A 25809-nucleotide genomic window follows, 5' to 3' on the forward strand; every position below is an offset into this window, starting at 1 on the left:
TATCAAAAAATAATCAGTACATATCTGTGGGAGTAGTAATGTATATGAAAGTATAAACTCTACTTGTATAAAAATATATAAAATTTATTGACTATAAAAACTAATGATATATAAAATGACCAGTCCAATTGTTTTTTTTCCTCATGACTAGCCTGCTTGATCCCCACATATCTCTATGAATATCAATGAAATGATTCTTGAATCATTCAAATCGGTTGATTCGTGATCTCGAAATCGTGGATGAAAAATTGTATCCGCACATACACACGCACACACACACATATCAATTTTTTCTAAGTTATGGCAAAAAAGATATCAAAAAAAATCATTTTTGCTTACTGTAACTAACCCTACGGGATGATAATAAATAATAACGTATTTTTAACTTCCCGTAGGGTAATTTATTGTAATCGTCTAAAAATCGAAATTGAAAATTTCTCCATTTCTTCACGTTTTGAACGTTTCTGAACATTTTGGCATACCTCAGAAAAAATGGATGTGTGTGTGTGTACAGCAGCATTTTTAAAGTGTGCTCACTGCAATATATTTTTATGTTTTTCATGCTTTTATGTTTTTTTTTTTTTTTTTTTTAATTTTTATTGGCCTCCGCTTTACAGCATTTTTAGCCACATACATTATTCATTTTATTCTTCATCATATTCTATACAATTCTTACATACTCGTATATATTTCTTATACATTCATCATATATATACTATCTCTTCTTAAATCCTAATCTTCCATCCAATTTTCATTCTTCTTCTTGTTTCTCAATATGTTCTTCTCATATTCTAAACTTCTTCTTTTCCTATTTACTTCTATTTTTTCTTGTATTCTACAAATTAACAATTATTTGGAAGCGCCAGGAGTCGAACCATCGATCTCCGGCATGTGAGTCGGACATGCTACCTCTGAGCTACGTCCGCCACTGCTTTTATGTTAAAAGTGACACTTTAAAAATGCTGCTGTGTTACGTCTATGTAACATTCTTGCTTTTATGATAAATATCATCCAGCAAATTGTAAGCCTTGAAGTTTTTATTTTATATTATTATATATTTATGTTTGATATTTTGATAGATTAGTTTAAATACATATCATTTATGAAAAAAATGTTTTATTTTATTTTATCAATATGCAATGCAAATATATTTATTTTCAGAATGCTTTCATAAATATCTAATATTTATAAATTTCACATATTTGTGTAGTACATGTAACAAATTAATAATTATTAATATAATATTTAACCAAATAGATGTAAAAATAAATAAAAAAAAAATATATTCTGGCGGGATTCGAACTGGCGACTGTAAGCCTAGGCCTCGAGCAAAAAGTTGTGAGTAATCGTCGCTAACCACTCGGCTATCTCGACACATATATACAAAGCGCAACGCGCGTAGACATAAAGCTTAGCGCGTTTCTTGCAGTTTTAATCAATTTTTATTTATTTTTTTTAATTAAACCGCTTCTCATAGGACTCTAATATTTAAAGGTGTTTGGTTTGACCACCAACTCTACAACTGTGCGAAGTTTTATCAAAATCCCAGAAGAGTAAACCTGATGGTTACCTTGTAAGACCAAATTTCAAAGTCGTAATATGATGAAGAAGTATATATTTTTATCCTGATATTTCACTCCGTATAAATGACGACGGAAAGAGACATCTGCTCCGGAGAGAAAGAGAGAATCGACCATATGATTCTATGGAATACAGCTGATCGTTTGTTTTGGTTGTGTTGAGTTGTTACATGGACTTCAATGCATTCGTATTGGAATATGAAAATATAGGTGTGTACTGTATATAGTATATAATACTGTGTACCTCCGACTACAGGCAGCTACTACCTATAGCCCTTGTTGCCAAGCTGAGTTACACCAACACTCGCAAATCAATGTACTGTACATGGTTTCTGACTATATTCCGGAGAGCACCGGTGGACGAATTCGTTGACTTAAAGGTCAGGATTTACATTCGAACAAGATCTACAGAAGTACACGAAATTCTGTTTCTGATTCTGTTGTCTGTTGCATATTGTTCAGATTTGTCTACACTTGAAATAATTCTGAATTCTGATTTTTTGAGATTTTTGAGAAAAATCTTTTTTGAAAAATTACAATTTTTTTTAAATATCTTGAAAATTTTGAAACCCATTTAAGGGGGCGTCCATTAATAACCACGTGAGCGAGTTTTTAAGGATTTTTGGACTCTCCCCCTCCCTCTTGGTGATACATAGTGATATTCAAAATTACCCCCCTCCCCCACCAAACATCACGTGTATTTTTAGTTATGTGAAAAAACTGTAAAATTTTTAGATGAAGCATTTTTTTTTGGAAATGTTTGATTTAAAAAATAAATATACGTGATATCTTACTATACCCCTCCCTCCCCCACTTGATATTTCGTGATTTTTTGTTACACGAGATCAAATTGTACATAGCTAAAAATTAAGCAAAATAGTTATTGAAATCGAATTGAGATTTGCAATATCACAAAATGGAAAAAAACTAGCTGTAAGTGGAATTCTGTCTTAAGGCAATTAAGGCATCGTGCCTTAAGGCAAATTGCTGGAACTTCCCGTACCAAAAATTATTATTTTTTTAAAAACGATTGACATTTTTTAAAAAAAATTACTTCGAAAAAATACGATTTTTAAGAAACTATAAATTGGACAAAAAATTACTTTTTTTTGAAAAAAAATTTTTTTTTAAAAAATTTTTTTTAATTTTTTTTTTGTTTTTTTTTTTGAAATTTTTTTTTTTTTTTGACATATTGTGGGTGATCTGAACTTTCTTTTCAAAGCGATCGTACTGCTTTAACTGCATAGGGGCAAAATATAAAGCGCGTAAGCGCCGCGTCGCTGTCTAACGCATAAGCATTGGTACGGAACCCATAGGAATGTTAACAAAATGTATACTTATTGTTAAAATCTCTATAAAATATCTGATAATTTGATGTGCATATGTCTAATGATCATTTTTGACCGCCAAATGGCTTATTTTTTTACTTTTTCCTCCATATCTCCGAAACCGCTAGAGCTACCTTCATGAAAATTTTAGCGATTCTTAACCTTGTCAATACAAGTGAAATGTTTTTTGAATTATTCAAATCGGACGCTCCGTTCTCTCAAAAACTGAGTTACCGTTTTCGGCACTTTTTGCCCCGTATCTTCGGAACGGCTGAACCTGCCTTCGCCAAAAACTAATCAGCACGTCTCCTTATCAATACGAATCGAATGTTTTTTGAATTATTCAAATCGGTTGACCCGTGTTCCCGAAATCGTCGACGAAAATTTGTATCCGCACATACATACACACACATACATACATACATACACACACACACACACACACACACATACACACACACACCCACACACACATACATCCATTTTTTCTAAGGTATGCCAAAATGTTCAGAAACCTCTGAAACGTAAAGATATATAAAAATTTTCATTTTCGATTTTTTTGCGATTACTATAACTTACCCTACGGGAAGTTAAAAAATAGATCGCACTTTATTACACTTATCTGTTTTTGAATATTCTTATTTTCTATACTCTATCTTTATCTTCGGTAATAATTAGATTTATGTCATATTTTTTAACTTAACTTAAAATAAAAACAATTAATTGACATCAATTAAACATACACAAGTAATATTTATAAAAATAAAAATATGATTAATATTAATTTTAATTATCAAGCATATCTGTGACTTTGTAGTAGTAGCGAGAGTTCCTACAACTTCCAGGTTCTAACCACTTCTTTGGACAACCTGATATCAAGCAGTAGTGATAACAGATTTTTACTCAAATATATGTATATCACATCACTATTAGAAAAATCTAAAATTACCCTCATTACAAAGAGAAAGACAACCACTAGAGAGACTAACATTAGGTTAAAATCTTACATCACATCAACTCATAGAACATATAGGTGTGATAGCTGTCAAAAAAATATTAAAAAAAATAGTTTGTATATTATTTTTTTTGTGAAATACCACAAAAAAACTTAATTTAAAATTATACATAACGCAACGAGATAATTTCAACCCCAAAATGTAAAACGTTTTGCCAAATTTTTTACTTTGAACACAATACCAGATTACAAAAAGGTAAAGAATTGCTACATTATAAAAAGATTGTTGTTTACATCATATTTTTTTTAATTTTTTTAGTTTTTTATTATATTATATTAGCAGTAAAAATTAAAAATAAATACTAATAATAAAAAATATAAATAATAAAATATATAAGAAATAATACTAAATACGTGGTGTATTTATAAAGTTTACTAAAACATTTATTTAAAAAGTTAAAGGGAAAAACATCCATTTTCCTAACTTGGTTGTTTTGGAAAAAAATAAGAAAAAGTATGTAAAATTGTTTGTTGATTGTTCATAGCGGTAATTAATAAGAGCCTGAAATTGAAATCTTGGCAAGTGCCTGAAATAATATTTATTATTATTGATTATAGTTGCTTATAAATAAATAAATGAAATAAAATAAATAACAATCGGACCTGTTGAAATGATTTGACAAAAAAATTGAGAAAAATAATTCAAATAACAGAAAACGTTTAAAATGTTTATAAAAAGCAATAGTGCTAATAAACACCTATTGCTCTTACGGTAATATAAGTCGACCACCTGTGCTTTGTAGTAAACAGTTTCCATTCGCGAATATATATGTGTGTGTATATATATATATATATATATATATATATATATAAAGTGTGTATGTATAACTTGTATATACCGAAAGATCTTTAGCTGTATGTATGAATTTGGATTCAATTATATTATGTAGATGTGTACGTTGATAACTGTGTATGGCGATCATATGGGATGTGAATAATGCGAATGTATTTGTACAATTGTATATTTTGAACTACAATATAATACAGATAGATAATATACCAATGGTGAGCAACTGAACTGGAATCAGATACATGTTTCAGTTGGTAAAAATATCTATGCAATTTAATTTTAGATTAATTGAGAAAACGTATTGAAACGGCATTGATTTTTGTTTTACTTATTTTTTTTACTCACAAGGAGAATATGAGATTTACTCTTCTTGGATTTCGATGAAACTGTGCATGGTGATACAATTGACAGTTTTAACGAGCTTCTTAAAATATTATAGGCCTAAGGAAAGTGGTTTGATTATAAAACCCAATTATGAGAGTATTGAGACTGAGGTCTAATCTAATTTCACCTGGATTCCCTATCATATAATTAATATATTCCCTATCATATTATTCATATTTTTAATAATTTTGTTATTAGTTTGAGGTGTTCAAGAATAAATAATTTATAACAGCTCATTTTTATTAGCGTATCAAGAAAATTGGATTAAATAGCAAAATTAAGCTAATTAATTTTGCTATTTAATCCAATTTTCTTAATACGCTAATAAAAATGAGGAAAAAGAAACTCAACATTTACTGAAATAAATACCGATTTTTTTTAAACTATTCATTTTGTACGTTTACAGCCTATAGACTTAATGTAAAAAATTGTTTTCCATAGTCAATTGCTTATTGAAGCAATTACTACAATTTGTTTTTATTTCACTTTATTTTTCTTTTTCTTTTTTTTATGTTTAATCTATTTTTATTTATTCATTTATTATTATTATTATTTTATTTCTTTCTGTAATTATTATTATTATGTGTAATTTAGCCATATAACTCATATGGTATGTAAATAACTCTGTTATATAATATGTATAAACAAAAACAAAAAAATGTGCGTTTGGATACTGTATGTGAGCCATCATTCAACAGGTTTTTAAAAAAAATACTGTTTGAACATTTTACATATAAATACTAGATATTGTAAAAAATTAACTTTATATGAAAAATGTTTATATAAAGTTATTGTTACCATATTTAGTTTTTTTTTTTTTTTTGTAAAATGTTCAAATTATATATAGAAAATACTAAAAAATGTTTAAAAATATAAGGGTTCTTTCATGAGTAAGTGGCCTAAGCGACTGGACCTGAATCATGAGTTCCGGGTTCGATCCCTGGGACCTGGTATCAAGCAGTAGTAATATCAGTTTTCATTTACCATACCAAGTAAAACATACAATAATAAAAACATTGTTTTTTAGATGAAACAAAAACGCAAAACTTAAAAATATTATACCAACTAACAAAATTATGTAGTTAATCCAATAGATCATGTGGTTTTATAAAACATCACGTGACTGACTACAAAATTTTATTGTTCTGTTATATATATATATATATATATATATATATTTAATACAAAACAATGTTTAATTTGTGTATACTTTTTCCAATTTTAATAAAAAGTAATTAACATATCATTACTAATATATCGCATTAAGTACCTTTTTGTACTTTAATGGATTTTGCATTTAAAACTGGAAATTGTGCCAAACGATATAGAGTAATCATTATATAAGCATAAATCTCTGGTCCAGTTAACTGATGATCTGTTACATAATGCAAATTGTGGCCCTTGCTAATATAGCTCTTATCCACCACTGATATAGTGTAATCATTCACGTTATGTTGGTGAAAATGTATATGGTGTTGCCAATCATACAGGGACTAGCTAACGCATAGAAACAACTATTCTAATTGTAAGACTATGTATCTAAAATTAAATATATAGACACGATTATTTTTATTTCAGGCATATGCCTAAAATATTAATATTATGTTATTGATTTGACATTTTCACGATTCTTGTTATATACTTTTTTTTATCAATTCATATCTAGAACTATTTATGATTTAAATCAAAATTATAGAAGCTTTAATGCGAATTTAAATCAATTAGATGAACGAATTGGATGCATTTGTACAAATGCTTATTTGCAATACCAAATATATATTTTTTTAAAACAAAATAGCATTCTAATAGTAATTAGTTCATTAATTATTTATTATGTTGGATTTTGTATTTTTTGCTCATATAAATAAATAATAGGCATTTCATGGCGTAATGGTTAAGCGCACCGTCTCGTGTGGACGGGGTCGTGAGTTCGAACCCTCGGCTCTGGATAACCTGATATCGTGCAGTAGCAATTGAAGATATTAAAAAAATGTTTTCAATTGAAAATAGCCCATTTTGGGCACTGCGGTGTAAAATGGCAATGGATAATCTCTCACATTATTCTTCCCTGAATCGAGTTGGAATTTAACTCAACTCACGAACCTGCCCTAGGGCAGTACTATTCATTATTATTATGAATAAATAATATGAATATTGTTATACAAAAATATAGAAAAGTAATATCATTAACTTTCCGTAGGGTAAGTTATAGTAATAGACCAAAAATTGAACATGAACATTTTTGCATATATTCACGTTTTACAGGTTTCTGAACATTTTAGCATACTTTAGAAAAAATGGATGTGTGTGTGTGTGCGCGCGCGCGCGTGTGTGTGTGTGTGTGTGTGTGTGTGTGTGTGTGTGTGAAGACAATTTTTTGTCGACGATTTCGGGCTTACGGATTAACCGATTTGAATGGTTCAAAAAACATTCAATTTCTATTGATAAGGAGACGTGCTGATTAGTTTTTGACGAAAACAGGTTCAGCGGCTTCGGAGATATGGAGCAAAAAGTGCTAAAAATGACAGTTTTTAGGAGAACGTATCCACCGATGTGAATGATCCAAATAACATTCAATTTGTATTGTTGGGGAGAAGTGGTTATTAGATTTTGGCAAAGGCAGGTCCATTTTGGAGATATAGAGCAAAATGTGGAAAAAATTGCAGTTTTTGGGAGAACTAAGCAAGCAAGAACCGATTTGAATGATTTAAAAAGCTCTCTGCTTGTGTTAATGAAACGATTGGTTTTAGGAAAAGAAATTTCTTTTTATTTTGAATATCAAAAAATTATTCGGATTTTAATTCTAATTCTAGCTTACATCACTTATATATTTCAAATAAATAATTTTAACTTTGCAATTCAGTTTATATAATACTTAAAAAAATATTAGACAATGTTCTTCATTCTAAATCCGATTGATCAAGTTTTGTTGATTTAATTTTTATAAAATAAGAATAATGAAAGTTACATTATTTATAATAATCTATTTGAAAACATTTAATATTCCTCGAATATTTCATTAAGGTACGGGAAGTTCCAGCAGTTTGCCTTAAAGCAGGATGCCATACCCAACTAGTTACATTTATCTCTGAACACTAATAATTTTATTAGTTTAAAACTCGAATGACGAATAAACAAACGAATGGTTAAATGAAAACTCTTATAAATCTTACTACTAATAAAACTTATTCCAGTTCGTTCTAAAATATGTATTGTTTCGATCGAATAATACAGCATTGAAATTGAATGTTTTTAATTTTAGTTCTAACGATATAAAAATACAATTTTCACATGTCCCTGCCAATTATCTTTTTCCCAGCAATCTAAAAGAAAATTTAAAACAACATAAAAAACGTTTGATTGAAAACCAATGCAGCGGTCTTGCATTTTTATGGGAATTTCAAAACCAATTAATAATTTCATTCAGAGACAGATATGCGCAAATGTGTAGTTTTTATTTTAATTTCTTTATGAAGAGTTGTGAAAACAATTTATTAATGGATTTTGAAAAGGAAAATATAAATTAGTTTTCATATTTTTGCTATAATTACGGTATTTGCAATCACAAGTCAATTTTGTAAGAATTGTACAATATAAAAATTTTTTAATTCGTCTCGAAGTTTTGAGTAATTGTTAGTAAAAATTGTAGCTACAAGCAATTAAACTATAGTAAATCATACAGGTTTCTAAATTATTTTGTATCATAGACCCCTTGAACCTTTTCATGGGCCCTTTTTTAACCGATATCGATTTTTTTTATAAATCTATAAAAATGTACATTATTTTTGTACTTTGTAGGCCAATTAAGAAATATCGTATATGACTTTATTATAGATAGTATAGTATAAGCAAATATATATTTTTAAGGTCTGAAGAAGTTGTGACCAATTCGGACCTCAATTTCCACTTTGTTCACTGAATTTTTTTTGCTAACGTTGACCCTAAGGGTCAATATAGACCACTTTAGGAATCACTGTGATATTCAATATTTCAGTACAAAAATAATAAATTTGGTAATATATAAAATAAGAATAATATATAAATATTGAAATATTATATAAAAAAATAAATAAAAATTATGGTGATCTCAAGCCAATTTTCATCAGCACAGAACCATTATAATAAAGATATAAAAAACTTTAAATATAAATTTAAATATAAAAAGTATGTAAATGTAAGTATGACAAATGCTCTAATTGTAAATTAGCAAGGCTAATTAAATTAATTAAAAAAATAGCTTAAGTTCATACTAGCACATGAATAAGATTGTAAGAAATCGTGTGAATGGTTACCTGTTTGAATCTTGTATAGTTTGAAAAATGAAAAAAATTGTGATCGATTTTCGAAAAGGAACCTTAAATGATATAATGGTATAAAATAAAAAGATTCTATCACCCCTTCGATGAAAATGTTGAATACATACACATGTTGCAGGGCAGATATACACATATACATATATGAACCGAGTTCCAAGGCTCGGGTGTTACATCAATAAAAGTTTTATGAATTCTTTATTTAAAATCCAAATTATATAAATAAATATATATAAAAATTTAGATTCTAAATAAACGCATATAAAAAATACATAAAACTTTTATTGATGTAATGCTCGAACGCTGGAACTCTGTACATAAAAATAAAAATTTAAAACTATGTATGTATGTATATATATATATATATATATATATATATACATATATATATATATATATATTATTTATTTATTTATTTATTTATTTACAAAATCTTAGATGTTAAAAAAAATTGTTCAACAATGAACGAAGTGAAGATTAATTGTTAAAACCTTTAAACTACATGTTGGTTTGAATATCTAAAGATTTGTTAAATTACTGATATATAAATCTTGAACAATGCGTATTTTTTTTAATTAATCATCATTATTAAATTACAATCTGTCGTTGCAAAAAATCTGTAGCTTTAAGGATATTTGTAAATTATTAAATTGATATTGTAAAAGGTAACGAAGTAGTAAGCCTATGGACTACTACTAAATAAATTAAATTAAATGCAGACATATATAATTTCAATTTTAGAGAAAAAGCATTTAATTTAATTACTTGACTCAGAAATGTAAACTCTTATAATACTTCTATTAGTTTTATTAGAATAAGTAGGATTAGGATGTAAATGTAAGTTGATTATTTATAAATGTATGTGTCTGTATTGTTTTTAAATGCCAAATAAATAATGCAGACATTAACTAAAATTAGATAAATATCTATTTAATTTGTAAATAAAGTAAATATAATATAAAATATAATGAAAAATACAAATTTGTTAAACAAAATGTTTCTGAAATCATTATGAAAAAATAATAATATTAAAAAGTACTTTTAATCTAAATCTAAAATATATAGTTAGTTAATCATGTAACTATTAAATAAAAGTACTTTTTTTAAATAATTGCATTTTACACACCGTTTCGGTCGCAAACAGATGCGTATTTCACCAAGATTTATTGTTCAAATTATTGTGCAATGTATTATTTTTAATTCTTATATTTTATAAATTAATAAATAATTTGTTTAAACAAAATTTAATCAAACATTTTAGCTGTATATATGTGCGGCATCTTCAATTCTCACATGAAGAGAAAGAGTAGCTGCAGGTTTTGGTTCAAATCATCAATTAGCCAGGTAACGCACTATAATAACCAACTAGATGTAAGTGGCAATTTGCCTTAAGGTCGGATTCATAAACTTCCTGATGTATAAAAAATTGCCTTGCTTCTATTATTGTCTAATAAAAATTGCAATTTAGATCATTTTTTACAATTTACTTCGAAAGTAAAATTTTGTTCTAAAAGCGTTGCCCATTATTTCGAAGTTTAATGAATTTTCATAGCTACACTACTTTTCGTAGGCCTATAATACAGGGGTTGGGAAACTTTTTTAATCATTACCCCATTTTTTTTTGGTCTAAGTTGATATCACCCCCATCGCAAAAAGAGATTACACCCCATATGGACAACTATGTAGCAAATACAATGAATATGAATTAAAACTAATTTTACCCCAAAAATTCCTTTTTTGCCCCATTTGGGGTAATTTACCCCGGTTTCTCGACCACTGCTATAATATTTTAGGATGTGCATCAAGACCATGAACTCTGTCTCTATACAAAGATTTATTAAAACCGTCAGAATTGAATTAAAATTTAATCAATGAGAAAGACCTGTCCGATCTTTAACAAAAACTAATAGCACGATTCTAAACTGATATTTTTTCAAATCTTCAAATTGATCAGAATTTTCAAAACGGCTCGGCTGATCTTCTTGTAAACCCGATTAACACGGGTTCTCATCGAATGTCTTAAATTTTAGAAAACAATTCAGCAGTTTTTTTGAGAAAATTCGATAAAAGGTTAAATTTTCTATTCCCATTGCATACGCACATATACTTTTTTCCAGATTTTGTCTCCAAAAATTCAGGAACACACAAAACTGCATCAAAAAAAAATTTGACGAAAACAAACTTTTTCATGAAGTTTAAAAGGCTCGTAGATCTGGTTTTAAAATAAAATTTGTATCAATGATTTATCAAATAGGTAATAATATTGATAATGCATACAATAGCATCATGTATTATTAGAAGATGTTATATAATAAACTTGATGTACAATGCCGATTTGGTTGTTGTGATCAATTCAATCAATTCCTATCCAGTGAAGGATCACCTTATTGAAATTTTTAATATCTGCACTTATTTCATTAAGGAATATCAACAAATTTTATGGTAGTACTTGAAAATTGTCTAAATCGAATGAAAATCCAGTAAATGCACGCCCGAGTATTTTTTTTTTATTTTCATATATATTTGCACCAATTACATAATAAAATATCGGCAAATTTTTTGATAGTCCTTTGTAGAATGTCTAAATCGGATGCCAATCTATTAATTGGGCGTCCGGGTGTGATGGTAATTATTGAAATTTAACGTTGAATTCTTTAATTACATACTTTATTATAATTTATAATAGTTGAATCATTAATGTAATGAGCAATTGACTATAGTATTAATTCTTAACTGAATAATGTATTTTGAATATACATTTAAAATATTTGCGAATAATTTAATGAATGTATAAATAATGCCAGAAACGTTTTGTATGTATGTGTGAAGTAGATAGACCGTGCAAATATAATTATTATTAAAAAAATACTGAAAAGTATATTTTTTACATCACATCTGATTACGTAACTTATACAGTTTATAATTCGTAGTATTGGGGTTCGTTGCACAAACGAAAGAATTCTGGGGCCGATGGCGAATTCCTTCGATGGGGCCCCATCAATAAAAATCGTTTCGTTGTACTCGACTTAATTTTTAATAAACTTTCGAAATTTTCATCTTACTCAATTAGATGTTGTATACGTCCCACTATTTGCCATAAGCCTCCTCGCTTAGGCGAGAGTAGTTGTAAAACAAATCATCTATGTAAATTAAATCGCAATGAAAATGCGGAGAAAATCAGCATCTACTGAATCGATTTTTGAAAAAATCAATGCAAAGAGATTGGCACAGATCAGTATAAAATTAAAAATAATTTTAAGATTGTAGCCTTTTGGATCGACTTCATTGAATCGTGTGCTTGCCACCTCTGGCATACAATAGACATGAATTATTTATGGCTTAATGGTGTTTCCGTGGCTTAGTGGTAAGAATTTTGGCTTTGCAAACCAAGGTATCAGAGGTCCGAATCGATATCGGACAGTTTGATAATAATCAGTATATAGTGATATTGGTTTTCACTATATAGATCTAAATATGTTTCCAAGCTAAGGGCAATTTTTGAAACATATTGCTATCTACATTTCCAAGTGAAAGCTGATATCACTGCTGATTGTCATCAGGCCGTCCGAACCGGGTATAAAACCCGCAATCTTCCTGTTGGATAGGCAGCTCTAACCATCAATCCACCGATAGGCTCCATGAACAAGATATCTTTATCAAGATATCTTTACTAATCCAGTAATTTAAGTTAAATTACTGGTAAGTAAATACTTGTATATTGATACCCTAAAGTTGTCTCAAAACCTACATATGGTAAGGTGTCAATACCATATGTAGTTTATGTAGGACTATATGCTTTTCTAATTATAAGCATTTATACTTTATGCTCTTCTAATGGAAGTTCCCAAAAAGCCTGCGCTTTACCATGCGTAGACGACAGGAAATATTGAATTGGCACGGCTCTTCTTTTTCTCCCAGTCAAGAAAACGTTTAGTTATATAAGCTAAATTATAGTTAAACGAATGTATGAGTCATTTAAACTTATTATTGAAAATACCACAAATTTTTAATAATTAAAATTTTGCAAGGCAGTAAAGCGCGAGGCGACGGCGTTCACCGATTTCGCCCACACCTGATACCAATCAGTAGTACCCAAAAGGGGGCCGAATAAAACTCTGACCGAATTAAAATAAATGTGGTTTGCTAATGATATGACAACAATATTTAAACAATCAGAAGCCATTAATTGTACGTCACTTAAGAGTGTTGAACAATATATAAATACATAATACAAGATCGACCGAAATGTTACGTCCAACAAAGAAACGGTCACCTACGTCTAATTTTTTTTTAAATGGTACTTATAACAATTATACAGTTATGTATCATATAATAATCATCTTATATAATATTCGTACCTTTTATAAGACATGCGTTTAGACTGCCGCCAAACGACACTACTAACACTCGCGCCGATTTTGCACAAGACCGACCGTACACACTTAACACTTGAAAAACATAGGTTTTATGTACTAAAATCATAACTACATTATTTACATGTACGAATATATACTATTCAACGCAATGCTCCAAACAATATTCTCTAAAACTATTCACATTACGCACTTTCGACAAGAATTGCTCCGAAAAATATGTTATGTAACTCAATACCACTATCAATATAAATTACCACTAACAATTCTGAAAAATACATACTAGTCAAAAAAAAAAAGTGTTGTCTGATTGAGAATTAAAATAAAAGTCACAGAATACATTATTAAAATATTTTATACATTACAATTTCGTGATACACAATTTTCTAAAAAAGATACAAATTTATATCAATATCAGGACCAAAAACCATTCTTATTATTTTTATGATTCAATAAATTATTATTTATACATCTTCATATATAATTATTGTTATCATTAATAGTTTGTTATTGTACTGCACATCAGTACATCAACAAAATGCAATAAATATCTTTTTTAGTAAAAATAACACATGCACATATTAATTATGGGGATGAAACAACATGAGAACTATTTTACCTTTTTCAAACCACATACATTTTTTTTTTTAAAAAACTACCAATTGTGCGACGCAATTTATATATATACACGTAATTTGCTAAAAAAATCAAAAATCACAAATATTTTTTATGGAAATTTTGAAAAATGCATATACAAATTTAATGCAAAGTACACAATCGTTTCACCCCTAATTACACATAATTCATATTTTAAATAAAATTGTCATAACACGTTTTTTCCATTCCTTACTGTACAAGATGTTTAAACAAATAAAATAAATTATAATAACCCGCTTCAAAAATAAGTCTATTTATCATACATATTTTTCCTTATGCCCATCAATTTTTTCTCCAAAGAAAAAACCTTTACCTGTAAACAAAATCATTAATAACAAATAATAAACCTACAAAATGTGCATATAGATGCATCAATTACTTTTTACACTTCATGCTAAGAAAATTTCCAAAATGCTTTATTTTATGATCTTATAGAACTAATAAAAATGTAACTATGTACATGTTGATTATTGAATTTAATAAAATATGATAATAATATAATATAATATAAAACAATTTACAATATATTATATCACTATATACAGACAAAACGCATATTAGCTGTTGATTTAATAAAAACAAATTTTAAAGTGCATTTGAAAACAAAGTGTAGTTATTCTTTAGACATTGCTCTAAAAATTGTGATTTGGCATTAAATGTTAATTGCTTGATGTGAGCAATGTCTAACTGAACTAATAAATTCTACACAATAAATTAAAGTTGTTAGTTTAAAGTTTATAAGTAGATGGCGTATGATACCATATAATTAAATTTAAATACATATAAAAAACTACTGCAGTCAGTAAACATAACTAAACCATAATTTTCTTCTACAGTATCTCTCACATACACACTATTCTTCCAATCACTAATCACCAGCATTTATAAGACCATATAATCTGTACAATAAGTTTGTCTTTAAATTAAAATTTCTCCTCTCCAGTGCGTCATTCATTCAAATGCCAATTCGACTTATATAAAATATTTTCACTTTCTTAATGTTATACATTATGTGCATGTAAATTATTCTTAATCACTATTCTTTTCTGATGTAATGCTAGATCAAGTTCTCACACTTCACGTTCACTTCAGTAAAATTTCATTAACATTTCAGTTTTTAATCGCTGTCATCATGCGCCACTAGTTTGTTATCATCATCAATATCATCATCATTATCAGAATCAGTAGTTAAGTCACTGTTATCATCTCCATCATCATCAGCATTGCTATCACTGCTGTCGGAGAGAGCTTGCCACTGAGGATGTTGGGTTGGGGTCTCCACGGCCTCTTCAACATCTAATCTCATATCAAGCTGCTGATCAGTTCCCAAATAAGAATCTGCAGAATTAATGGGGTATAATTAAACAAAATGTGTTCAACGATTATTAGTATCAATATAATAACATTAGTGGGCCGAATAGTACCTGATTTTAAGCACACATTGAAAGTGTATACTCCAGCCCATCTAGGAGCCGTGAATCTGTAAAATAAAATTAATATTAATTTAATTTATATCTAGATGTAAGTGGATTTTTGCCTTAAGTCAAATTGCGTAAACTTTCCAATATGTGTAAACAATTAATTTAATCATTAGTACTATTTACCTGTCACAATTTCTACCTGTATATATATCTATCTATCTACCTACCTACCTGACTACTAATAATTCCATTTGTATACAAAATAATAATAATGATTTGTAATGATCATTTGTGACCTCTAAATGACATATTTTCAAAACTTTTTTTCTGCTCCTTCAAAGCCACTGATCTGCTTTTACCAAAAACTAATTTTGCATGTCATGATAACATAAATTTTCATTTTTAACTTCCCGAAGGAGAACTTTGTTTTCGTCAAAAAATTCTATTCGCTAATTTTATGTTTTCTCGACGTTTTAAGTCATTCTGAATCGAATGAGACCAAATTTGGGAAATGTGTGTGTGTGTGTGTGCGTGTGCGTGAACAAATTTTTTGCCGTAAATAGACGTTTTCTCAAAAACGGCTAAACCGATTTCAAAAATTTAAAAGCCATTTGATGTATCTCGATGAGAATTATCGTTTGGCAGTTTTGTGCGACGATCTTCCCAGCCGTTTCTTTGTAATTTGAAAAAAAGGGGTTAAACCTTTCGTCCACATTTAAGCTCCTACTACCAAATCGATTTTAAAAAAGCAAAAACTGTTTGAAAGATATTAGTTGGGAATGAAACTGATTAGTTTCAGGTGAAAATCTACCAAGCCGTTTTCTAGAAATTAACTGTTGAAAAAAAAATTAAGCCAATTTTTATGGAACTTTTTTTGCGATATATATCATGGTCTTAGAGAACTTACTGAAATATTTCGGCTTTACAACAAGTAGTTCAATTTTAAAAATTCATCAAAGTTTGAGAAAATTAAGTATAGTTTTTTTGAGTAGTTTGTTAAAATTAGACGATTTACTTGGTATAACAATAGAATACTTGGTCTTAATGAACATACTAAACCATTAAAGTCCTACAGAAACTGGTTCAATAATAAAAATTATTGATTTTTGAAAATTTGCTTTTAGAAAATACTCCGAGTTAACGTGTTCATTCATTTTCAATTATGTGTAATAAATCCACTCATAAATTAACTTATTTTTTATTGATTAAGTCGATTATTTACACATATCGGGAAGTTCATGTAACTTGCCTCAAGGCAAAATACCAATACCAACTAGTTCCTTCTAGTTTTGTAAAAACCCAATTGTTATAAATAGACACATAACGATAAAGTTTGATTAATAATATCGATAAACCATTTGAATGATAAATATAATACCTTAGCTGAATTTGTTCTCTGTCCACTAAATTTGTTACATGATATGGGGCGGTCAATAAAGACCTGGATTTTCTGTCACAAATGTACACCCACCAATATTCTTGCTTGTCCTACAAAAAAAAAAGATAAAATAAATATAGTCAATTCTACTAATAGCTTAACTGCATAATAAATCGGTACCTCTGGGAAAAATGGGCAATGAACAGAATGTGAAATTTTAGACTTTCCTTCCAGAACCTTGTCTCTTTTCTGAAGTCTCTCTTGAAATCTAAAATAAAAAATATTAACAGCCTTAGATAAATCTTACAAATAGTTATAATCATCCAAACAACTAGACATGGAAAACTAGACAAAACAAAAGAAGTTATAAAAATAATGTCTTTCAAATACATGTCAGGAACAAATTAACAATGTATTCAGAAGTGCGTTCAGATACTTTGCAAATAGTTTACAAATTAACAAAGTGATTAAAGTACATACTTGTTCCATTCAGTATCATCATCTTCATTGGCAGAATTCTTTTTTTCTTTCTCATCCTCAGAAGATCTATCTTCTCTTTCACTCTGAAATAATTCAACCATAGTTCAGATTTTAATTAACATGGCTTATTAATTTTTTTCTAAATTAAATACACTATATTAATTCAAACTAAAATAAACTGAGGTTCGACTGTATAAACCGATGGAATATATATAGTCGAACTTACATCTTAACAACAACTTACATCTGAGTCCAAAGCACTATCTTGATCATTTTCTTTGTCTTTATTAAGATCTCTATGTTTTTCTTCTTTTGGTGTTGAGAGCCCATCTTTGTGGCCGCTATCTTTGGAATCCAAACTAGCTCTACTGCTATTTCCTTTATTGCTGGATTTGTTTTTATTGCCTTTATTCTTGCCAGATGACGATTTCTTGTTCTTTAGCCATGCCGGCTTTTTGTTTTGAGAATGAGGAGTTGTGTTGTTCTGATGTTCAGCGTTTTCTAAATTTTCTGGATTGTTTTCTTGAAAAGTATCTTCATCTCTAAAAATAACAAAAGAATAAAATATCTAAAAATATCAAAATAAGTAACAAATAAAAAAAACTTACTTATCATCATTACAATCATTGGCATCATGTTGATCAAAAAATTCACTTAAACTGTGCCTGATTAAAGTGCAAGTTACTGTAACTATAGCACCGGCAGTCACAACTGTTGGATTTTCATCATCCACCACTGAAAAGAAAATGCATTATATACAGTTTTAATAATTATCTACTTTGCCATTATGTTGATTTGTATTTGACTGTAATATTTAATTGTTGAGAAATTATTACCTTCACATTGTATACTGAAATCAATAAGAGGCATTGAACCAAGAGCTCTAATAACATTTTCATATTCACAGTCAGAGAGGGTCTTCAATAATTTTCTTCTCTCGCTATTATTCATTTCTGCTAATTGTTTCAATGTTTTAATTGATTGATTATTCTTCTTTTTAGAAAAATATTTTAAATGCTCTTCACTAATATGTGGAAGTTGAAGAAACGGATTTTTAAATTGCCAAAGACCTGAATGACAAAAATAATTGAATGAATGGAATACATATTTATAATAACAAATTCTGATTAAAATAACTAAATTCTAAATTACCTTGGACAATCATTGGAGAAAGTTTCATGCAATTTTCTAATGTTTCAATCGATATCAGTCTTTGTACTGAAATTAAATATTTTGCATTGAGTATAATAAAAATTTATATTAAAATATTTTTGTCCATTTATTTCATAACTAGGATACACAAAAAACTACTTACTTCTCCTAGCGTAAGCTAAAACTATCAGCTGATTCACACAGCAAACCATTTCTTCTATCAGTCTTGGACATTTCTTAACAATGAGCATTCTATCGAGATCTAAAGTTTCTGGGTTAAGCCTCATGCGTGATAAATGTGCATGCAGTAAAGCTCTAGCTTTAATAGAGTACAATCTACATAAAGGTTGTTCCTTATTTTTTTCATTGAGATTAGGCAAAAGTTTTATGAGAGCTGGAACCTGTTGATTAAAGATTAAATTAATATTAAAAAATAATAATAATAAAAACAACTAACAACTACATAGAATAAGATAATAAATCATACCTCCATATTATCACTAAGTCTTTCTACCACTTCTGAATTATGTTTCTTATCAAACTCCAAACTTGCTCCTAAAATATTTCGTAATATGTAAATAGAAACTAGACAAATTATATCTTATAAATATAAAATGGTTCATCATTAGTTTAAAAACGTTTTCACTTACCTAAAATCATGAGAGCACGCTTTAAGGACATTTCAGGTGTTCTAAATCATAAATTATAAATTTTAATATCAATTCAAATATACCATACTTGTATGGTAAATTTAATTTACTATACCTGTATAAGAAATAATAATACATTTGTGTTGTATCTAGCAAAACTCTATCACCAGAGTATTTTATCGTTCTATACCACCAGGTACAAACCTACAAAATAAATTGCAAAATATCAATATCAATTTTAACTAAGAAATTTAATAATATTATTTTAAACTTACAGCTACAGGTAATGCCACCATAAATACAGCAGCATATAATCCGAGCACCTGAAATATACAAAGGCTAAATTTGCCGAAAATATCTTGATCTCTTAAATTTGATTCATTTAGTCCGTTTTGATTTGAGGAAAATTTAATTTTTTATCATTAGATAACAGATAATTCAAATTAAAACTTTATGTAATCATGAAAATAAAGTTGTATGTTTATTTAACTTCCAATATGTTTAAATTAGTCCAAGTGTAAGTCATTTAAGGTTAAATGGAAAGAAATATACATACAAATATTGAATTTTCTTTCTGTACAATCCATGATGGTAAAGCAATACCAAACGACATAACGCCTGGACCATCGGGATTTCCATATTTCTCAAAGTTTTTCCTAGCTTCTGCATCAGTCAAAGCCTACATAAAATTAGTCAGTATGATTTAAACAAGGTCAAATAACATAGATGATGTTTAATAGAATAGTTAAATAATTTAATGAATACCTGGTAAGCTTTGGTTAATTTCATGAATTCTTTCTCATTTCCAGTTTCTTTGTCAGGATGCAAAATCACTGAGAGCTTTCTATAAATATTAACAACACATTGTAGAAACTATCATTGGCATTAAGTTATTTTTTATAATAAATGTCAATGTGTTCTTTATAATTTATTTACATATTCATAAGAAAGCCATAAGCAATAATAATAAATATTATTTCAGGATTTTGAACGAGTAAATTACAATGAGTCAATGGAGCGTTTTGGGTCTGGATTTTTTTACTGTGCTCCGATTTACATGAAATTTTGGAATTAGGTTTATCTCAATCTCAAGTTCAACAGTGAAGACAATTCCGCCACCACCCCCCGGGGGATGACCCCTTCTCAGTTATGTAATTTTATATTTTCAAAATAATGTCGGATAACGACAGAAGAACTAATCATAAGAAAAAAATGTCTTTTAAGGTTTTTCAAAAAAACTAATATTTTTTAAGTGACTGGCTACTAAAAATTCATATATTTTTGGCGTTCTTCTACGTTTTTTTGCAAATATCTCCTAAAATATAAATTTTAACAAAAATCATGTAATAAACAAAATAATGTCAATAAAAATCTTGATAAATCAGCCACTGAATTTTGTATTATTATGTTGATCATGAAATACATCTATTTATTCTTATAGTCAAGTATCTTATGGCTAAAAGGTTTGCTTTAAATAAATTAATATAGTTTTATATAAATTTTTCATCAAGGGGTTGTTTTCAAGGGTTTAAAAAGGGTTAAAACCTTGATAATCAAAATTTTAAACGTTAAATATTATTTAATTTATACGTAATTCTTATTATATCATACCAAAATTTATTTTTAAGCATTTTTTTTCAATTTAGGGGTTGTTTGAAGGGTTTTCACGGAGCTGAAAATAATTTTATTGCAAGGTAAATTTATTAAAAAATACTTTTTAATTATATCCTGTAATATTAAAAACGTTTTCTAGCGATGAAATGACTCAATCCCCAGTTATTCATTAAGGGTTGCAACTCCCCTGGGGGGTGATGGTGGAGTCCAAATAGTTTTCTTTTTTGAACTTGAGGTAAGATGAACCTACTTCTAAAATTTCAAGCAAATCTGAGCACAGTAAAAAAAATTCAGAGTTTATACCCTTTTTTCCTCTCCGTTTACTGCACTAAATGATTTAAAAATATTATCAAGATAAACAATAGAGATGTTTATTTTTATTGATCTGAACCATGAAACAATGGAAATGTTTTTTATTGATCTGAACTCATTAAACAATGGAGATGTTTTTTATTGATCTAAACTCATTGAACAATGGAGATGTTTTTTATTGATCTAAACTAATTAAACAATGGAGGTGTTTTTTATTGATCTGAACTCATTAAACAATGGAGATATTATTTATTGATTTAAACTCATAAAATTCATTTCATATCTGCATCAAATAATCTAGTAAAATTTAAGCACATATAAAAAATTTGATTGTTAAAAAAATGATAATAATCGTATATATCGTATAGTGAAACTTTTTTTTAAAAAAATATATATAATGACCCAATATTATATCAATATAGTATGTTGAATTATAATAATATAGGCGATAATTTCTGGATTATCTCAGAAATGAAAAATTTACCTATATGCCTTCTTAATAACAGCTTCAGAACTACCAACGGGCACACCGAGAATATCATAAGGATCAAATTTAATGGTTTCATGTTCAAATTGAGAAACTTTGTAGGTTAAATATATTAGAGCCAGCCATCCAGTCACTATTGCAACTCTTTTAAATATTTGAAAGTACGGTTTCTGATTCCGTGCAAGATAGTGTCTTTTTGATATACAATCAGGGCAATTGCATAATAATGATTTTTCTTCATTTTCTGAAAAAATAAAATAATTATAATAATAATCATTATACAATTGTTTAAGAATATAGCGCATTAAATTCTATGATTATCATCTTTCCAAGAAATTTAGAAAATTAACACATGAGTCAGAAATTATGGGCGAACTTTAGAACAATGAAAAGCACATATATAATTAAGGTGATATTATAGAGTATAAAATAACGTATAAGTTAAAAGGATAATGCCTGTAAAGTAAGATGAATAGAATTAAATAGATAATATTGCATATTTCACCTTTCTTTTTCTTAGGCCAGTAATAAAATGTGGCCGGTACCAAGATTAGAAATAAGAACGACAACAAGAAATAAAAAAATGTAGTCCCACTCTCATCGTATTGAAATTTTTGTCCGGCCATATTATAAGGAACTAACTAACTAAATTAAATAATTTAACACTTTACACACTTTATTTAAATTAAGTTGATATAAATTTGTTTCATACGTGTCAAAATACACGAACCTAACCTATTGACATGATAGAAATACTATATCGATATTTGTACAACTTCTTAGGCTATTTCTTTTTATCGATATCATATTAATTTTGAAAAAAAAATGACCGGGCCATATAATTATCGTTTCATTATCAAAGTCAAATATTACTTATCTGATAATAAAAATAGCGATTTTAAACTTTATTATGTAAAATTACTCGAATTAAATAGTACAAATCATTGCGGCGAATCTGTATTTAATGATCAACTTTTTATTATTGGCAACCTTAGACTAGGGCTTCCTAAACTTTTGTCATTCCCAAACATTTGTCGACCCCATTTATGATTGGGAGTTTCTTGACGACCTTACACAAACATAAAAGAAAAATAAACTAGTAATAATGCATGGCATCTTGCCTAGAAGCTAATACTATGTTATTTATTACAAAGCTGGAGGGCTTTAGGAGATTTGAAAAAAATGAATTATTTGATATATGTTATTTTTCTTTTATGTGTTGCTTTTTTTTGATAATTTTCAACTTTTTGTTCGAAGCAATCGCACTGCGTTAGCTGTATACAGACGTAATATCGAAGCGCATAAGCGTCGCGTTGCAGTCTAACGGATAAACGTTGGTACGGAACCAATAGAAATGTAAACAAAATTTGTACTTATTATTAAAATTCCTATAAAGTATCTGATAATTTGATGTACATATATGTAATGATCATTTTCGACCACCAAATGGGATTCTTTTACTTTTTTCCCAAAAATTTAAGCAGTTCTTCATTTTGTCAATACAAAAAAAATGTTTTTTGAATCATTCGAATCAGACAGTCCTTTATCTCAAAAACTAAATTACCATATTTGAAACTTTTTGCCACGTATCTTCAAAACGACTGAACTTATCTTAGCCAAAAATTAATCAGCACGCTTCCATTAAATGCTTTTTGAATTATATAAATCGCTTGATCCGTGTTTTCGAAATTGTCGATGACTAAGTTATTAGGTAATAATATACATATACCTACATATAAAAATATATAGTTTTAACATTTGTTTTGAAACATACAAAAACATAAAATTAAAAATTGCACTTTAATGCATATAATTTTTGCAATAAATGTTGTACAATCGATTATCGATTATTTTCGCGTCATTGAAAATAATTTCGAACAATTTTGACCCTACATTTTCAAATGTTTATCTTTTTGATAAAACTTTCAATTTTGTTTTGTGAAAAAAAATTATCGCAGTTTTTTCCCTTGAAAAACTCGATTAACTTTGTGAAATATCTGACAAATACTATATAATAATAATACAGCTTGGTTAGATATAAATTATTCTGAAAAAAAGCTGCAAGTCCACTGAATTCTGCTAACTCTAGTGATGTTATAAAATGGTATATAAATATTTGATATTAAAATCTTTTGTGACCCCATTAGGGTTCTCGACCCGTAGTTTAAGAAGCCCTGCCCTAGACTATTTTAGAATATTATATATTGGCTATCTTGCTGTTCGATATTCAGTTTATCGTATTGTCTGTCATGTATCGATATTATGGATAAAGCGATATATGAAGATTGTTTGTTTTCGTGTTTTGCTTTTTTGTGTCAGGACGATCATCAAATCGAATTTTTAAATTGGACTGTAATGTCAATATAGTAATGCCTAGAAAAACGACTTCTATCTTCTTTTATTATTAGGATTAGGAAATTAAATATATTCTTTCAATTTGAAAAAATGTCTTACTCAAACTTTACCAATGAATGTGCGCGTTCAGTTCTAGAAGACATCATTAGCGCCATTAATTCCTCTGAAAATTTATGTAAAATCAGTGCGGCTAAAGAAAGCGCTGGTAGTGAAATGTTAAAAATGATGCAGTTAATATTTCCTCTCATAATGCAAATAGAAATGGAAGTATTGAAGGATTATGGGTTTCCCGAAGGACGAGAAGGAATTGTTCAATTCTCACAAATGTTACAAAAATTTGCACGTCATGATCCTGAAATTGCTCGATTGCATCAACAAATTCAGTCTCATTACATGTCAACATTACCTATAAACAGGGATCTTGATAATGCTTTGTAAATGTGCATATTTTATAATTTAAAGTGTTGAACCCTCTCTTGATATAAGGCAATAAGTAAATAATGAACAATTGAGAAAATGTTTCTAAAACCATTGTAGCTGCTTGACATTCCATGAAATTTTTATAGAATGAAATATTTAGTTTTCTCATCTGAATTCTTATGTTAAAATATTAATTCCTCCGATTTTTGTGCACCAGAAACTTAGTTGACGTTTATAAAATGAAAATTTTAAACACGCTCTCTAAAAATAAATTTGAAGATAATTTTATGGAAATCTAATATACAAAATATATAAGTTATATTATATATTGAACTAGAAACGTCCAAGCATTGTATGATTATAATGTAAACAATTTTGCCTGTATTTATGTAATGAAATTATAATTTACATAAAAGGTGACTATGTATATATATTATATTTAGATATTATATATTTATTTAAATATATATATATATATATATATATATATATATATTTATTTATTTAAATATATATATATATATATATATATATATTAGGGTGGTCCTTAAAATGGTCATTTTTGAATTTCCTTGCTCCCAGGGGCTTAAATGGTTCCAAATAGATAAAAAACAATTCTCTGAAAGTTTTAGCTCTTAATATTAACGTTTAGATAGAGCGCAATTCAATCAAAGTTTGTATGGAAAGAGCATGGAAAATTTTTTGAAAATTAAAAAAAAATGCTTTAGGTATAACTTAGCGACAAATGAATGAGTTTTATTCATTCATTTGTTCGCTAAATTACATTTAAAAAACATTTTTAAAATTTTTGAAAAATTTTCCATGCTATTTCCATACAAAACTTTGATTGAATTGCGCTCTATCTAAACGTTAATATTAAGAGCTAAAATTTTCAGAGAATTGTTTTTTATCTATTTGGAACCATTTGAGCCCCTGGGAGCAAGGAAATTCGAAAATGACCATTTTAAGGACCACCCTAATATATATATATATATACCCACAAATATAATAAGTAAAATCTCTTATAATGAGATCATTATAGTAAGTTCACGTCTGAATTTCAGATACGTAGCTGTAAGTCTGCAAATACTTGTATATTG

At 28.1% G+C, this 25809-nt stretch overlaps 2 protein-coding genes across 2 annotated transcripts; one reads left to right on the forward strand and one right to left on the reverse strand.

Annotated features, from left to right (window-relative positions):
• Positions 1–15085: 15085 nt before the first annotated feature.
• On the reverse strand, positions 15086–22643 carry LOC113378850 (translocation protein SEC63 homolog). Its single transcript, XM_026619471.1, has 18 exons — positions 22440–22643; positions 21932–22178; positions 20287–20365; positions 20078–20200; positions 19797–19844; positions 19637–19725; positions 19522–19562; positions 19359–19426; positions 19035–19272; positions 18872–18937; positions 18556–18789; positions 18328–18454; positions 17964–18261; positions 17720–17802; positions 17420–17507; positions 17240–17349; positions 15865–15920; positions 15086–15778 (listed from the first exon to the last, which is right to left on the reverse strand). Exons 1-18 carry the CDS (start codon positions 22558–22560, stop codon positions 15558–15560), a joined length of 2337 nt encoding a protein of 778 aa, XP_026475256.1. The 5' UTR covers positions 22561–22643; the 3' UTR covers positions 15086–15557.
• A 1701-nt stretch (positions 22644–24344) lies between these two features.
• Positions 24345–24920, forward strand: LOC113378184 (protein C10). The gene has a single exon (XM_026618715.1). It carries the CDS (start codon positions 24380–24382, stop codon positions 24725–24727), a length of 348 nt encoding a protein of 115 aa, XP_026474500.1. The 5' UTR covers positions 24345–24379; the 3' UTR covers positions 24728–24920.
• Positions 24921–25809: the final 889 nt, after the last annotated feature.

Source organism: Ctenocephalides felis, unplaced genomic scaffold (assembly GCF_003426905.1).
Source record: "Ctenocephalides felis isolate EL2017-DRISC unplaced genomic scaffold, ASM342690v1 CF-g0.4_SCAFFOLD_01886, whole genome shotgun sequence".
In the NCBI taxonomy this organism is placed as follows: Eukaryota; Metazoa; Arthropoda; class Insecta; order Siphonaptera; family Pulicidae; genus Ctenocephalides; species Ctenocephalides felis.